Source organism: Castor canadensis, chromosome 2 (genome assembly GCF_047511655.1).
Source record: "Castor canadensis chromosome 2, mCasCan1.hap1v2, whole genome shotgun sequence".
Taxonomy (NCBI): Eukaryota; Metazoa; Chordata; class Mammalia; order Rodentia; family Castoridae; genus Castor; species Castor canadensis.
Window position 1 is genome coordinate 157,844,291 of NC_133387.1, and position 15,968 is coordinate 157,860,258.

Here is a 15,968-nt window from a genome sequence, read left to right on the forward strand (position 1 = left end):
GTGGATTGCCTCTAGCCAAGAGGCATTATTAAAATTTTCCAGTTCCAGAGCTGGGTGTGGTGGTGCATATCTATAATCCCAGTACTCACAGAAATGGTAGCAAGTTGCAGTTGCAAGTTCCAGGTTATAGAAAGTGTTAAAAAGAGACCAAGTGTGGTGGCTCACACCTATGATCCCAGCTACTTGGGGAGAATTGCAGTTCAAGGCCAGTCTGGGCAAAAAAACGTAAGTACCTATCTGAAAAATAACTTGAGCAAAAAGGACTGGGAGAGTGGCCCAAGTGGTAGAGTGCCTGCCTAGCAAGTGTGAGGCCCTGAGTTCAAACACAGTACTGCCAGAAAAAAAAAAAGAAAGTGTTAAAAGAAACTCTGTTCTGGGTATGATGGGACACATCTATAATCTCATGCAAGACTGAGGTAGGAGGACTGAAAGTTCAAGACCATCCTGGGCTACATAGCAAGACCTGTCTTACACACACAAAAAAAAAAAACAATGAAAATCCTTAGTTCTTCTGACATTTAATATATACATAGCTTCCCAAGTGCTGGATTACAGGTCCTCACCACCATGCCCAACACAGAGTTTTTTTATCTCACACTTTTAAAAATTAGTATACGTTAATAGTATGAGGGGGTTTCATTGTAATAATTTCATAGGTGTGTACAGTGTACAACCCCTCTGCTATATTCCCTTACACAGCTTCTGTTAGTATTTTCCATAACCTTTTGCCCCTCAAGCCTGGTCTATTTTATTTTTTTAATAATGTATACAAAACTTACAAAAGTTAACATACAAGTTATGAAGTATTAATGAAGCCCTGAACCCATCCCAGTTTTAAGATAAGTACATTGACTGCTTTTTGTGTCTCCCTGTCATATACTCTGCTTCACACCTTAGTGGTGACACTCTCCTGAGTTACTTTACTTCCTTTATAAAATAAAAACCTTTACATATGAAGCTCTGAATAATACTGTTTTGCTTTGGTTTAGAATTTCTTAAAAATATACTGAAAATAGTGCTTTCCCAGACTCAACCTTGCTGGGCGCAACTGTAGCTAGTCCATTATGTGGATACACCATAGTATATTTACCATGTTCCTGTTGTGAAACATGGTTCTGTATGTGCAGCTCTTGCCTGTCTCTCATAACCTATGGAAGAGTTTCTCAAGAAAGAGTATGTAGTTCCCCTGGGTCATGGGCTAGGTACTGCAAACACTAAAACACAAGGGATGTAGACTATTTTTAAAGTCTTTGTACAAACTTATCCTCCATCAGCAGTGTATGATGGGATTGTGCGATTCATTTCCTTACCAACAATTGGTGAAACCAACCTCCTTAAATTTTGTCTATCTGGTGAGTATTAAATGAACTCTCACTCTGCGGTAGGCCTTGCCTTTTTACTAAAAGACTCCTTCATGTTTTTAATACTTGTTGGCCTACCTCGTGTGAGCTTTATAACAGTTTCTACAGCTTACACACTGCATGTGATTCCTCCCTTCCCTTCTTCCTTCCAAGCACTTTTAGTCTATCTTGATTTTAGTTTGTTTGTTTAATTCTATTAGCTAATAGCCTTAAATAAGTCAATAAAGATGGACTGGTTATAGGTGACTATGGAATTCCAGCTTTTCTTTTCTTTCTTTTTTTTTTTCTTTTAGCAGCACTGGAGTTTGAACTCAGGGCTCATGCTTGCTAATGCTTGCTAGGCAGGTGATCTATCTCTTCAACCAATCCACCAGCCCTTTTTTGTGATATTTTTTTTTCAAGATAGTCTGTCACAAACTAATTGCCAGGGGCTGGCTCAAACCAAGATTCTCCTTATCTCTGCTTCTTGAGTAGCTAAGATTACAGGCATGAGCCATTGGTGCCCAGCAGAATTCGAGCTGTAAAGTAGAATTCAACATTTGTTTGTTTAGAGCAAGTTTTTTTTTTTTGTAGCAAAAGTGATAGAATCAGAATATGCATTCAACAGACTGAAAACAGGTGGTTTCTAGAGTGAGAACGTGAATGACACAAGTGCTCTTAATATAAGAAAAAAATTACATTTAAATTTAACTGGTTGCCTTTATAATCCTACATATTTGTTTATTTCTTGGTGGTACTGCACCTTCTCCTTGTTAGGCAGGCACTTCACCACTTGAGCCACACCCTAGTCCTTTTGGCTTTTTAGTTTATTTATTTATTTTTTTTTGGTAGGGTCTTGCTTTTGCTTGGGCCAGTCTTGGACTTTGATCCTTATACCTATGCTTCCCATGTAGCTGAAATTACAGACACAAACTGCTACACCTGACCTGTTTGTTGAGATGGAGTCTTGCTAGCTTTTGCCTGAGCTGGGCTCGAACCATGATCCTTCTTACCTTGACTGGCCTGAAACCATGATCCTCCTAATCTCTGCCTCCCAAGTAGCTGGGATTATAAATGTGAGCCACTGAGCCCAGTTGTATTTTATTTTAAGCATTTAAGATACTTATTCTTAGTAGGGCCTATTAGGCTACCAGACTGCCAAAGAGGACTATAGCTCAAAAAGTTCAAGAGTCTCTGTCTTGGAGAAAGTTATTTGCTAGGTGGCTGAAGGGCAGGGACCTGGGAAATGGGCCTTTAATGTAATCTGGATGGTTTTCAAGATGCTCTTTCATCTTGGCTTTGGAATGAAATCAGTCCTGTGTTTTTTCTGCCCCCAAGACTAGCTTACCAATGTTCAGAAGTAAACAGTTCGCAGTGAAAAGAAGATTTAGTGACTTTCTGGGTCTTTATGAGAAGCTTTCAGAGAAACATTCTCAGAATGGCTTTATTGTCCCTCCTCCACCTGAAAAGAGCCTAATAGGTAAGCCTGTGCTCTTTAATTCCACTTGAGTTGTTTTTCCTTTGCATTCATTCTATATAATATACTTACTGCTTAGTATATGAGACTACTTCTGTTAGTGCTGAATCTTGTGCTTAGAAAGGAGAAATTTCTGGTAGTTTTTTTAAAACTTGTAGTCTAAAGAAATAGCATATTTTGACTTGTTCTCTTTCCTTGGGTACTATAGGGAGCTCCAGCTTTAGCCTCCAGTTTTGTTACTGTTGGGTGTTATTATTCAGGAGTGTTTTTTTGTTGTTGTTTTTTCTTTTTGTATGGACAGGTTCTTACTATATATCTCGAGCTCACTGTAGTCCAGGTTGTCCTCGAACTTGTGATCCTCCTGCCTTGGCCTCCCTAATGCTGAGATTACAAGTTTGTAACACCATGCTTGGCAAAGAGAAATTGTCTTTTTTTGAGGGATGCTGGGAATTGAATACAAGGCCTCATATACATTAGACTGAGCTACATCTTCAGCCCCAAGAATCTTAAGTGATCACTGTTCCCTCCAGATTGAAATGTTTGGGGGTCTTGAAGAACCTTCCTGTTAGCACCAAGTGATTGTTAATCTATACTCAGAATCCCAGGCCCCTCCCTGTAGAAAATGCACAAATCCAAGAGTTTAGAACTTGTAGTTTAAAAAAATGGCCTTCCAAACCGAATTCAGCAACACATCAAAAAGATTATTCACCACGACCAAGTAGGCTTCATCCCAGGGATGCAGGGGTGGTTCAACATACGAAAATCAATAAACGTAATAAACCACATTAACAGAAGCAAAGACAAAAACCACTTGATCATCTCAATTGATGCAGAAAAAGCCTTTGATAAGATCCAACATCATTTCATGATAAAAGCTCTAAGAAAACTAGGAATAGAAGGAAAATTCCTCAACATTATAAAAGCTATATATGACAAACCTACAGCCAGCATTAAACTTAACGGAGAAAAACTAAAACCATTCCCTCTAAACTCAGGAACCAGACAAGGATGCCCACTATCTCCACTCCTATTCACATAGTACTGGAATTCCTAGCCAGAGCAATTAGGCAAGAAGAAGGAATAAAAGGAATACAAATAGGTAAAGAAACTGTCAAAATATCCCTATTTGCAGATGACATGATCCTATACCTTAAAGACCCAAAAAACTCTACTCAGAAGCTTCTAGACACCATCAATAGCTATAGCAAGGTAGCAGGATATAAAATCAACATAGAAAAATCATTAGCATTTCTATACACTAACAATGAGCAAACGGAAAAAGAAGGTATGAAAACAATTCCATTTACAGTAGCCTCAAAAAAAATCAAATACCTAGGTGTAAACCTAACAAAAGATGTGAAAGACCTCTACAAGGAAAACTATACACTTCTGAAGAAAGAGATTGAGGAAGACTATAGAAAGTGGAGAGATCTCCTCCCATGCTCATGGATCGGTAGAATCAACATAGTAAAAATGTCAATACTCCCAAAAGTAATCTACATGTTTAATGCAATTCCCATCAAAATTCCAATGACATTCATTAAAGAGATTGAAAAATCTACTGTTAAATTTATATGCAAACACAAGAGGCCACGAATAGCCAAGGCAATACTCAGTCAAAAGAACAATGAAGGAGGTATCACAATACCTGACTTCAAACTATATTACAAAGCAATAACAATAAAAACAGCATGGTACTGGCACAAAAACAGACATGAAGACCAGTGGAACAGAATAGAGGACCCAGATATGAAGCCACACAACTATAACCAACTTGTCTTTGACAAAGGAGCTAAAAATATACGATGGAGAAATAGCAGCCTCTTCAACAAAAACTGCTGGGAAAACTGGTTAGCAGTCTGCAAAAAACCCAAACTAGATACATGTATATCACCCTATACCAAGATTAACTCAAAATGGATCAAAGATCTTAATATCAGACCCCAAACTCTAAAGTTGATACAGGAAAGAGTAGGAAATACTCTGGAGTTAGTAGGTATAGGTAAGAACTTTCTCAATGAAACCCCAGCGGCACAGCAACTAAGAGATAGCATAGATAAATGGGACCTCATAAAACTAAAAAGCTTCTGTTCATCAAAAGAAATGGTCTCTAAACTGAAGAGAACACCCACAGAGTGGGAGAAAATATTTGCCAACTATACATCAGACAAAGGACTGATAACCAGAATATACAGGGAACTTAAAAAACTAAATTCTCCCAAAACTAATGAACCAATAAAGAAATGGGCAAGTGAACTAAACAGAACTTTCTCAAAAGAAGAAATTCAAATGGCCAAAAAGCACATGAAAAAATGCTCACCATCTCTAGCAATAAAGGAAATGCAAATTAAAACCATGCTAAGATTCCACCTCACCCCTGTTAGAATAGCCATCATCAGCAACACCACCAACAACAGGTGTTGGCGAGGATGCGGGGAAAAAGGAACCCTCTTACACTGTTGGTGGGGATGTAGACTAGTACAACCACTCTGGAAAAAAATTTGGAGGCTACTTAAAAAGCTAGACATCGATCTACCATTTGATCCAGCAATACCACTCTTGGGGATATACCCAAAAGACTGTGACACAGGTTACTCCAGAGGCACCTGCACACCCATGTTTATTGCGGCACTATTCACAATAGCCAAGTTATGGAAATAGCCAAGATGCCCCACCACTGACAAATGGATTAAGAAAATGTGGTATCTATACACAATGAAATTTTATGCATCCATGAAGAAGAACGAAATGTTATCATTCGCTGGTAAATGGATGGAATTGGAGAACATCATTCTGAGTGAGGTTAGCCTGGCCCAAAAGACCAAAAATCATATGTTCTTCCTCATATGTGGACATTAGATCAAGGGCAAACAGAACAATGGGATTAGACTATGAGCACATGATAAAAGCAAGAGCACATAAGGGAGGGGGTGAGGATAGGTAAGACACCTAAAAAATTAGCTAGCATTTGTTGCCCTTAATGCAGAGAAACTAAAGCAGATACCTTAAAGCAACTGAGGCCAATAGGAAAAGGGGAGCAGGTACTAGAGAAAAGGTTAGATCAAAAAGAATTAACCTAGAAGGTAACACCCACGCACAGGAAATCAATGTGAGTCAATGCCCTGTATAGCTATCCTTATCTCAACCAGCAAAAACCCTTGTCCCTTCCTGTTATTGCTTATACTGTCTCTTCAACAAAATTAGAAATAAGGGCAAAATAGTTTCTGCTGGGTATTGAGGGGGTGAGGGGGACAGGGAGGGGGTGGAGTGGGTGGTAAGGGAGGGGGTGGGGGCAGGGGGGAGAAATGAACCAAGCCTTGTATGCACATATGAATAATAAAAGAAAAAAAAATGGCCTTCATGTAAGAAACCTTTTGTTCATGCCTGCTCATGACACAGGTGGCCTTTGGTTGTGTTTGGTAGTGCTATGCTTGTTGCCTTTCCTCCTGATGACTTTTTATGTAATACAGATCTGTTCTTTTCATGATTGCTGGTAATTACTTTTTAAAATTTTTTAATTAAGCATTAATAGTACAAGGGGGTTTCATTGTGATAATTTTGCTTCTTAAATTCCATCCTAGGAATGACAAAAGTAAAAGTTGGGAAGGAGGATTCTTCTTCTGCAGAATTTCTTGAAAAACGGAGGGCTGCTCTAGAAAGGTAGGTGCCTTACAACCATGTTCCTGAGTAACCTGAGATCAAGAAAGAAGCTAAAACTGAGATTTAATCATGTAATGTTCACTTAAGGTAATAGGGAGGAAAGTTGAGTGAATTAAAGAGTCACAGCTATGTGCTTTCTCTCGTTTTCCCCAATTCTCTTATCTTCCCACAGTAGTCATAGACCATCTTCTTTTCCTTCTCCATTGTGAGTGAGCAATCATATTTTCCTTCTCAGACAATCTGATATGAATGGGTCTGAGTTCTCTTTCCAACAATTATTTTACTGTCTTTTGGAAATGTAAAAAACATGAACTTGAATGTGCTTATAAGCATAGCCTTCCTTAAGTGCCTTATCTGAGAACATTTTAAGTAGTGAAAGATATGGTACCCCTACCAGCCCTGCACAACACTCAAAACCTTCTGAGCTCACATCAGCTAACTAGATGGTAACTCTTTACCATTTAGGTACCTCCAGAGGGTTGTGAATCATCCTACCATGTTACAGGACCCTGATGTCAGAGAGTTTTTGGAAAAAGAAGAGGTTGGTATCATATAAAACTGAATTTCATCATTTATAGACCCCTAGTGAGATTAAACTAGTTCATTCAACAAATATTTGAGCAGTTACCATACCTTGTATCAGACTATATCCTAGTTTTATGTGAGTCCCCAAGATTTTTCTGCCTATGGTCAGAAACAACTGACTGTATAATGGCAACCTTGTCTTGTCTTCCTGGATCAACACACTGTTTGGCAGTTTCTTAGAGTATCTTTTTATAGGTTACTTAAAAAGATACTTATAGTATCTCTTTATAGGTTACTTAAAAAGATAAAAAATGGAATGCATATTTTGTGCCAGGAACTGAGGGGCATCGAGTAAAAACCAGACCCCAGAACTGCCATGTAGCAAAAGTGTTGATTCAAGTGGACAGTCTTTTTTTAGTCTATGCATGCAGGCTATTCATGACTCTAAAAAATTGGAGACAGCCAAATTGCTAGTAATTAAAGAGTTAAATAAGATATATCTATACAATAAATATTTTATTCTCATCATAAACAAAAATTATACAGAAATACTAGTATATGGGAATATACTAGAAGTTACGAAAAGTGAAGCATGAAACAGCATGTATATATAGCTATAGAAAAACATAAGTCATTAGAATCAAAACAAATGCTAGAGTAAAACAATGTTTTATCTCATAAAACTAGAAGGAAGTAAGTCACAGGATAAGACAATCATTTTTTATTTTGAAATTTTTCTCTATTTTGCATGTTATTCTAATGGTGCTAAATACAAAAACCAAATCATCTCCAGATGTTGCCAGTGTCCCCATAGGACAATATAGTCCCAACTTAAGAACTACTACTGTAAATTCCTGAGTGCTAAGCTCTTAATTTTTAGCACAGTTTACCATGTAAAAGTACCTTCATTCTGAATAAAGAATGCTCTTGTCCTTGGACATTTGCTCACTGAGGGTAATTTGAATTGAGTCCTAGCACAACTCCAGACTCTGTATACGTTCTCAAGACTTAAGTCCAATTTGTGCAGCGTATGCTAATCCAAAGGAACTTTTGACCTCTAACAAAAGTATGCTTGCTATTGAAGCAATTCATGCCTGGGTAAGCAGATGATCTCAGTGTGAGGTCACTTGGTCACATAACACTCCTAGTCTATTTTCTTTCTATTATATCAAAAGCTGAAAACCTTACTGATTCTTTTTAGCATAGTTCCTTGATTTTTCTTTCTTCATGAATCAGTTTTAGATTAATGTAAATGCCTTAGAATACCACATTCTACAGTTCAAATAATTTTTTTGGTAAATTCTGGGCATGCCATCTGATAGATACTAATTCTTCTGAACCAAAAATAGGGGCAACAGATAACTTGCCATCCCCACCTTCTTGGTCTTGTAGCTGCCACGTGCTGTGGGTACCCAGACACTAAGTGGTGCTGGTCTTCTTAAGATGTTCAACAAAGCTACAGATGCTGTCAGCAAAATGACCATCAAGATGAATGAATCAGACATTGTAAGTAGGCCTGTGCCTCTTCTGTCCTTCTCCTTCTCGGGCTTATGGGTCAGAAGCCCTAGAAGTTACGAAATTTCTGAGATTAGAGACTTTTTTCAATTAATAAAAAAAAAAATCAGTCCTTTTTTTTCTTTTAATGTTCTAAGAAAAGACTTCTGTCTGTACCTATTCAAGTAACCACTGTTGTTGAAGCTGTGGGCTTTGTGTTTCAGTGGTTTGAGGAGAAGCTCCAGGAGGTAGAGTGTGAGGAGCAGCGCTTACGGAAACTGCATGCTGTGGTAGAAACTCTAGTCAACCATAGGAAAGGTAACCACCTCTGAGAGAAATTAATTGTCTTCAGTGAGCTGAAGACGGGAGGGCATATTGGTCCCAACCCTCAGCCAAATAATTTAACGTTCTCAGCCCACCTGGTCCTTGATGTTCTGATCAAAAAGATACACACTGTCTTCCAGCATAAAACAAGACTCAGCTCTTGTAGGCTTTGGACATCTACCTGGGAGGGGTGTGGGGAACCTATGCTAGATAAATATTGACCTGGGATAGGGACTTTTGTTGATAAGATTTGAATTGGTGGCTTGCACCCAAAATAATGACATACAGGCTTTAGCTACACAGTCATACCAGCAGTGAGTAAATGCAGGGAAATCATCTATGTTTCCTAACCCTTCTTTACCTTTCTTTGGTGATATTTACTTAAGAGCTAGTGAAATTTTCCAAGTTTGAATACTTTTCTTTCTCTACATTAAACATACTGGTAATTAGAAATTTAAAAAATCATTAGCATGAGCCCCTTATAAGTGTTGGCAAACTATGACCTGTCCCTGGGCCTTTATTTTTTAATCTATTTTGTAGTACTCAGGGATTGAACTCAGGACCTTATGCCTAGGTACAGGTTTCTTAAAACTCAGATTTTTAAATTTTTAAAGGTAGAAGTGGAAGAAAAAAGAATATGCAGCAGAGACAATGTGTAGCCTGCAAAGCCTAAACATTTTCCGATCTGACCCTTTATTGAAAAGGTTTTCCCTGCTCTAGAACATGCAAAAGTATGCAGTATATCTCTCTTGCTCACACGCAGGCTATGGTAAATGAGCTTAAAAATAAAAATTAATATCATTCATTTGGCCTGATTAACTGGCCCTTGGCTCTCAAGGAATATTGGCGCTACTTCCTTAAGGTAGGTCTGATCTAGTGAAACCCCTCAGGCTTTCAGCTCTGAGAAGTCCTGACATTTCTGATTGGAGACTTTTTTTCAATTAAGAACAAAAAAATCAGAGCTGGTGGGTGGAGTGGCTTAAGTGTTAGAGTGCCTGCCTAGCAAGCATGAGGCCCTGAGTTCAAACCCCAGTGTGTGTGGGGAGGGAAATCAGTCTCTTTAAAAACAATTAAAAAGTAGTCCCTCTGTGTTCTGCTCCTATAGTCAGGCCACTTGCCCTTCACTCTCTGAATATGTATCGTAGGTGATTCAGTCACAGAGCCCTCAGTTGTCAGATATGCAGGGAACTGCGTTGTTAAGACATGCCATGCAAGACCAACTGACTTGTCCCTTTTCCTTGTGAGATCAGAGAGGCCTCTGCTGTCTTTTCCTTGTTCCAGAGCTAGCAGTGAACACAGCCCAGTTTGCAAAGAGTCTAGCCATGCTTGGGAGCTCTGAGGACAACACAGCATTGTCACGTGCACTCTCCCAGCTGGCCGAGGTGGAAGAAAAGATTGAGCAGCTCCACCAGGAACAGGCCAACAGTGACTTCTTCCTTCTTGCTGAGCTCCTGAATGACTACATTCGCCTCTTGGCCATAGTCCGAGTAAGCTTCTGTTTCCTTTCCTCCTCCCTTTTAGTGAATTTGTCTTTCCTTTGCTCTTCCCTGTCCCAAGAAAGTTTCATCTTATTTTGCTTATAAATGGTTGTAACTTTTTCTACTCTTAAGGTAGCGTATAAATAAAATATTTTGACTGTTAGCTAGTTATCACTGAGTCATTTTGAGGCCCACAGCCAGGTTCCTCAATGCATTTGGAGAAAAGATCACTCTTGAATTTATAAGTAGGCTCTTGTTTATTGTTGAAACTGGACAATGTCCTCTGTGCTCCTTTCTTCAAGAAAGGTTTATTACAGACCTGCTGTCTTGGCTCCCCGAAGCCATGACTTTCTCAGTCCTCTGGTCTTTGCCTCCTTAACAGTAAGCAGTGGCTTTGCTCTGATAAGAGCTCTTGATGGCTTCCGCTTATGCCTCCAGTGTGGGCAGTAAGGTAACTACACAGAACTGCTTGGCGTTGCATGGAGGAGTATGGCCAGGGGTCTGAGAGAGCTTATCACCAGAGCCCTCCCTGTGCTGTGCTGACCATACTGGTAGCAACACTGCAGCCTGCCCCTCAAGTCAAACACCTTTTTTTTTTCCTGGTTACCAAGGCATTCTGGTTTTCCTAGCTCTCAGAGCAGTTAAGGAAGCTTGATTGGGTGGTGGTATTAGCTCTCACATGGCCCTCTGAGACAGGAAAGAACCAAGAAGGAGCCTGGTATTACACTATAAGGGCCTATATCTGCACCTGATTCAACTTGGAATCAGGATATGTGATGCTGTAAGTTGGAACAGTGCCATCCCCAGTCCCCATCCCCAACATATTTCCCACCAGGGAGCTTCTGTGTTGTGTAAAGAACTGAGCTGCTCTCAGGGTCTCACTTCCTCCACAGTAGAGCCGCTTAATATAGACTGTGAGATTGCTCACTGTACTTTGCTTTTTGGTTTGCTAACTCCAGAGTGATAAGAAGCTTGAAAACTAACCTGCTGTGGAATTCTTAGAACTGGTCAGACTACTTAGACTGGAGAGCCTTTCCAGGGAAGGGCTCTGTCTGAGGGGAATTTTCTATGAAGAGCATTGTTGAGGATGGAGGTGGGGGGAGAACACAGGTTTTAGATATGACCTCATCCAAGCCTGGAGCTCCCTGGGCTGGAGTTGGGGCTGGGCCAGCATGCCTTAGAGCACAAAACTGCAAGCTGGTCATCTCTCAGACCCTCCACCTGTCTACCTCACATCATGAGCTGCTGGCTGGCAATAGGATTAGAGATGAATAGAGGTTTCTTTTCTACCTTTCCTTGAACCTGACCACTGTTAGCCCAGTGGCATAGGTTTGAGTCCTATTATGGATATAAAGTCACCTTTACCTAATCCTTTGACATTGAGGTGTTAAGAAATTGCAAGGGAACAGTAATGACAGTACTGGGGAAGGTGAATTTGATGGTACTGCACTCCCTATTGTTTAAGTTTTGGCCAAGGTCCATGCTAAGGAAGCCTAGAAAACACAGGGAAGGGGAACCAATGGAACAGGACTGGGAGGTCAGCCCCAGGCACAGATCTTTGATCTGGGCTGCCTCTTAAGGCCCAGGGTGTGAGTGTGGGAGTGGTATGGTTTAGTTAGACCAACAATCACCTTCCTCTGGAAATGCTGATTGAATACAAAGGACTGGAAATAAAAACCAGCAAACAGGTTTTGGGGTGATTTCTTGAAGGTGAGTGTGTGGTCAAGATGAAAGCAATATGTCCTGTAGTAGTTTTATATAAAGACTAACCCTGTATGCCATTTGTGGGTCAGTTGAAAGATCGCCTCCTTGCATTAGATTTCCCTGACATGTCTCCTGGGCTAAGGTCCCTACCCTAGCTTTATGTTATAGTACCATGCATGTTTTCCTAGTAATCTGCAAACTTACATCTACTGTAATTATTAATATAATGATGGCCTTTTCCATCAGATGGTAAGTTCATGAAAGCAGGACCATGTGTTTCATTACTGGCACATGGTATGCACTCAGGGAAAGTACTCATGAACTGACTTTTCTAAAGGAGGGAATTTGGAAGCCACAGTATTGGGTACTGGCCTCAGGCCACCTACAGTGCTCCCAGCCATTTTGCCCTGAGAGTAGCATGAAGTAGCATGGCACTGACCCACTGGGAGCTTGGGTCAAACTTGGGCTTACTCAAGCTTTTGCTTCTAGACATTAAACTTTCCAGTTGGGCATTAACACGTGGCTGCAGAACATGTCCTTGCTTGGTCCTTCCCTGGCCTTCCCTGGCACAGCTGCTGGGAGACCCACCCCCCTGCCCCCCAGGCAGAGGCAGCCAAGCTGCTGAAGAACTGGTTGTGCTCGTCCCAACCCCTACCCCACAGGCTGCCTTTGACCAACGCATGAAGACATGGCAGCGTTGGCAGGATGCTCAAGCCACATTGCAGAAGAAGCGGGAAGCCGAAGCTCGGCTGCTGTGGGCCAACAAGCCTGACAAGCTGCAGCAGGCCAAGGATGAGATTACAGAGGTGAGTCCCCGAGGCAGCCCAGCCAGGGCTATTTGGCTGGCTCCTGAATAAGCCCTGCTCTCATCTGGCCCAGATGCTTGGAGCTGATTGTGTTTAAAGAGCATGTCTGCTAGGCAAGCCTGAGAGTGATTGTAGGACTGCCTTGAGGCCTGGACCTCTTCCTGTCTTTCTGCTCCACCCAGACTTACCAAATCCAACTCTTGACAGCAGGGATCCTGACATGAGTCTTTGAAAAAGCTACCTAGGTGCGGAGAACTAAATTTAGTTTTCTGGCTCTAATTAAGTTTCTAGGTCTGCTGGGGAGGAAGGACCTAAATTGGAGGCCACTCCAGTAACAGAGCTTTCTCAAAAATCAGGCTTGGCCTAGGGCATATATGGCCTGCTGGACTATGATTTACATGCTTAATCCCTTATGTATCTAATTCTGGGAGATAGACAGGCATAATGATCAGTTGGAAGTCTCATGTAGAATTTTTATCCACATGCAAAGGCTTATCAGCAGTACCATGTACTAAGTGATTCTTCCTTTCCTCTTTCTTTCCAGTGGGAGTCTCGAGTAACCCAGTATGAAAGGGACTTTGAAAGGATTTCAACAGTAGTCCGAAAAGAAGTGATACGGTTTGAGGTGAGATAGAAAATCCTAGCTTCTCACTGTTGTGAACAGGTGTGACCTATGTGTATACACATGAACGTGCATACTTTGTGTGCTAGTTCCTGAGGCATGGTGGCTGTCTTACACTTGCTGCTGGACCAGAACAATTAGACATAAAACAAATCTTGTAGCTGCTGTGTACCATTTTGGCACCTCTCTTCCCCTCTCCACCATCCTCCAAGAAAGCTTTGCAGAGCTTTGGCAGAGGCTATTTGGCTTGAAATTTCTGCTGGCTCTACTTTTGGAGGCTATGTTTAGCCTTGGTCAGCAATAAACACCACCATTCCATCAAAAGGGAAAGAAACAACTCTTTAGATGGTTAGTGTAGAATCCTGTCTCCTACAGAAAGAGAAATCCAAGGACTTCAAAAACCACGTGATCAAGTACCTTGAAACACTCCTGTGTTCACAGCAGCAGGTATGTAAGTTATGTGTGACCTTTGTTCTCTGCTGTCTGCTCCAAAGGACAGCTGTCTACTTAGGGTTCTGGTGACAAGATGATCAGGCCTTGCTTCTGAAGGAGGGGCCCTGCTTTAGTCAATAATTGAAAATAGGCCTTGCCAGCTGGATGCCAGTGGCTCACCCCTATAATCCTAGCTATTTGGGAGGCTGAGATTGGAAGGATCTTGGTTCAAGGCCAGCCTGGGCAAATAGTTTGAGACCTCATCTCCAAAGTAACCAGAGCAAAATGGACTGAAGGTGTGACTCAAACAGTAAAGCTCCTACTTTGCAAGTGCAAAAGCCCTGAGCTCAAACCTCAGTCCCACCAAAAAACAAAAAGAAAATAGGCCTTTCTGCTGTAGCATGAAGCATCCAACAGGGACTTTTGCTAAACAGGAAGATCCATCTCTGCTGCCCTAATTCAGTGGTGACTTAATTTTTTAAGACAAACCCCATCTCTTTTTCTGCCTATAAATGGACCTTCTTATCCTTTGAGTGACCACCCTCTGGTACCACCTAGCCTTCTTGAGGCTGAGATCCCAATCAGTATGTGGAACAATTGTCCCATTATGGGGAACTAGCTGAGCTAGACAAAGCTGTGGCCTCCACAGGAGTACGCTCTTCAGGCAGAACTGAGGTGATTTTCCAAGACTGCCCTTGAACTTGGAACTCACAAACTGATGGTTTCCCTATGTTTAGAGGGAGGTGAGGCAGTATGGCTTCCACATCTGCTCAGTATACCTTTGGGTGAGTTTGGTGCTTGGGGAGTGGCATGTCATTGTGCTTGCTCCCTTCCAGGCTAGCTCATTAGATGGGGGCACTTGCTTACTGTCCACTACGTCTTTGCAGCTGGCGAAGTACTGGGAAGCCTTCCTTCCTGAGGCAAAAGCCATCTCCTAATGGACCAAGGATACAGGAGCCTACCTGTGTGACGCTGCCTTTTTTTACACTGTCCTTCTTCCCCTCGATGGACCCCAGTGATGTATCCTGCCTAGACTGGACAGCCCCTTCCTCCTTGCCCCCATGACCAAGCTGTTCCCAGTTGCTCTAACCAGTATTTCATTTAGCTTCCACATATATTTTCTTACCTAAGAGAATAGTTTCCTGCTTTAAGCAATGACCTACAATAGGTGGTGGAATTATGGGATGGGGTGGAGAATTGATATAAATATATAAATACAAATGTATATTTTTCAGGATGTGGTTTAGGAACTGGGAATAACGTTTTCTGTTACTCCTGATGGTGCCATGAAAAGATTATATAATAAAATATTTTAAAATCAGGTCACATGACTCAGAATGGTGGTACTTTTTGCTTTAGACTGAGGAAGAGTTGCGAAGCAAGTCTGGAACACTCCTAACCGGGAGGTTGCCCAGGTGTAGTAAGTTTCGCTTTACACTATCTCACAAATTTTCGGTCTGCTTTCCTATGGAATTAGGGTTTCTTTTTTCTACCTACCTCAGCTACATGCTCAGAGTTTAATCAGCTTAATTATTATTCCTACTTCTTCAGGAAAGAAGTTTTAAAGACCTCTCTTATACTAAGGCAAACCTATTCTGTAAAGGAGACAGACTTTCTCTTATTCCTACCTCTTTTCCCTAAGCTCCAAGGCTCTCTGAATCTTGCTTTGTGATGGCCAATCTTATGTTCTAACCCTCCTTTTGTCATGCATCAAATCATATCCTCGAGAATCTTGAGGGGGTATTTCATTAGTAGCTTACCTGGTTAGTATGTGCAAGGTTCTGGGTTCAATTCCCAGCACCAAAACTAAAGCAAAACAAACACTACATCGTTGGGGTTTTTTTTATTTGTTTGGTTGGTTGGTTTTTTTATTTTTGTTTTTTTTTTCTTTGGCGGCACTGGGGTTTGAACTCATGGCCTTAATCTTTGCTAGGTAGGTGCCTTTACCACTTGAGCCACTCCCACCAGCCCCCCCCCACCTTGTTTTTATGATGGCTTTTTTCGGGATAGGGTCTCACAAACTTTTTGCCAGGGGCTGACTTGGAACTGTATTCCTCCTGATCTCTTCCTGTAAGATTACAGGCATGAACCATCTGCACCCGCTGC

General features: G+C 41.2%; 1 protein-coding gene across 3 annotated transcripts in view; it reads left to right on the forward strand.

Moving 5' to 3' along the window:
- Snx1 (sorting nexin 1) overlaps positions 1-15,183 on the forward strand; it is a 40,602-nt gene extending 25,419 nt beyond the window's left edge. For 2 of the 3 annotated variants that reach the window (XM_074066177.1, XM_074066176.1), the window contains exons 6-15: positions 2,679-2,820; positions 6,399-6,477; positions 6,943-7,018; positions 8,395-8,508; positions 8,721-8,814; positions 10,102-10,307; positions 12,575-12,808; positions 13,353-13,433; positions 13,806-13,877; positions 14,750-15,183. In XM_074066177.1, the coding sequence (XP_073922278.1) occupies positions 2,679-2,820; positions 6,399-6,477; positions 6,943-7,018; positions 8,395-8,508; positions 8,721-8,814; positions 10,102-10,307; positions 12,575-12,808; positions 13,353-13,433; positions 13,806-13,877; positions 14,750-14,800 (1,149 nt within the window). In that variant the 3' untranslated portion in view covers positions 14,801-15,183. The remainder of the gene's footprint in view (positions 1-2,678; positions 2,821-6,398; positions 6,478-6,942; positions 7,019-8,394; positions 8,509-8,720; positions 8,815-10,101; positions 10,308-12,574; positions 12,809-13,352; positions 13,434-13,805; positions 13,878-14,749) is intronic. The other variant, XM_020174079.2, reaches the window with a different exon arrangement.
- The last annotated feature ends 785 nt before the right edge of the window (positions 15,184-15,968 follow it).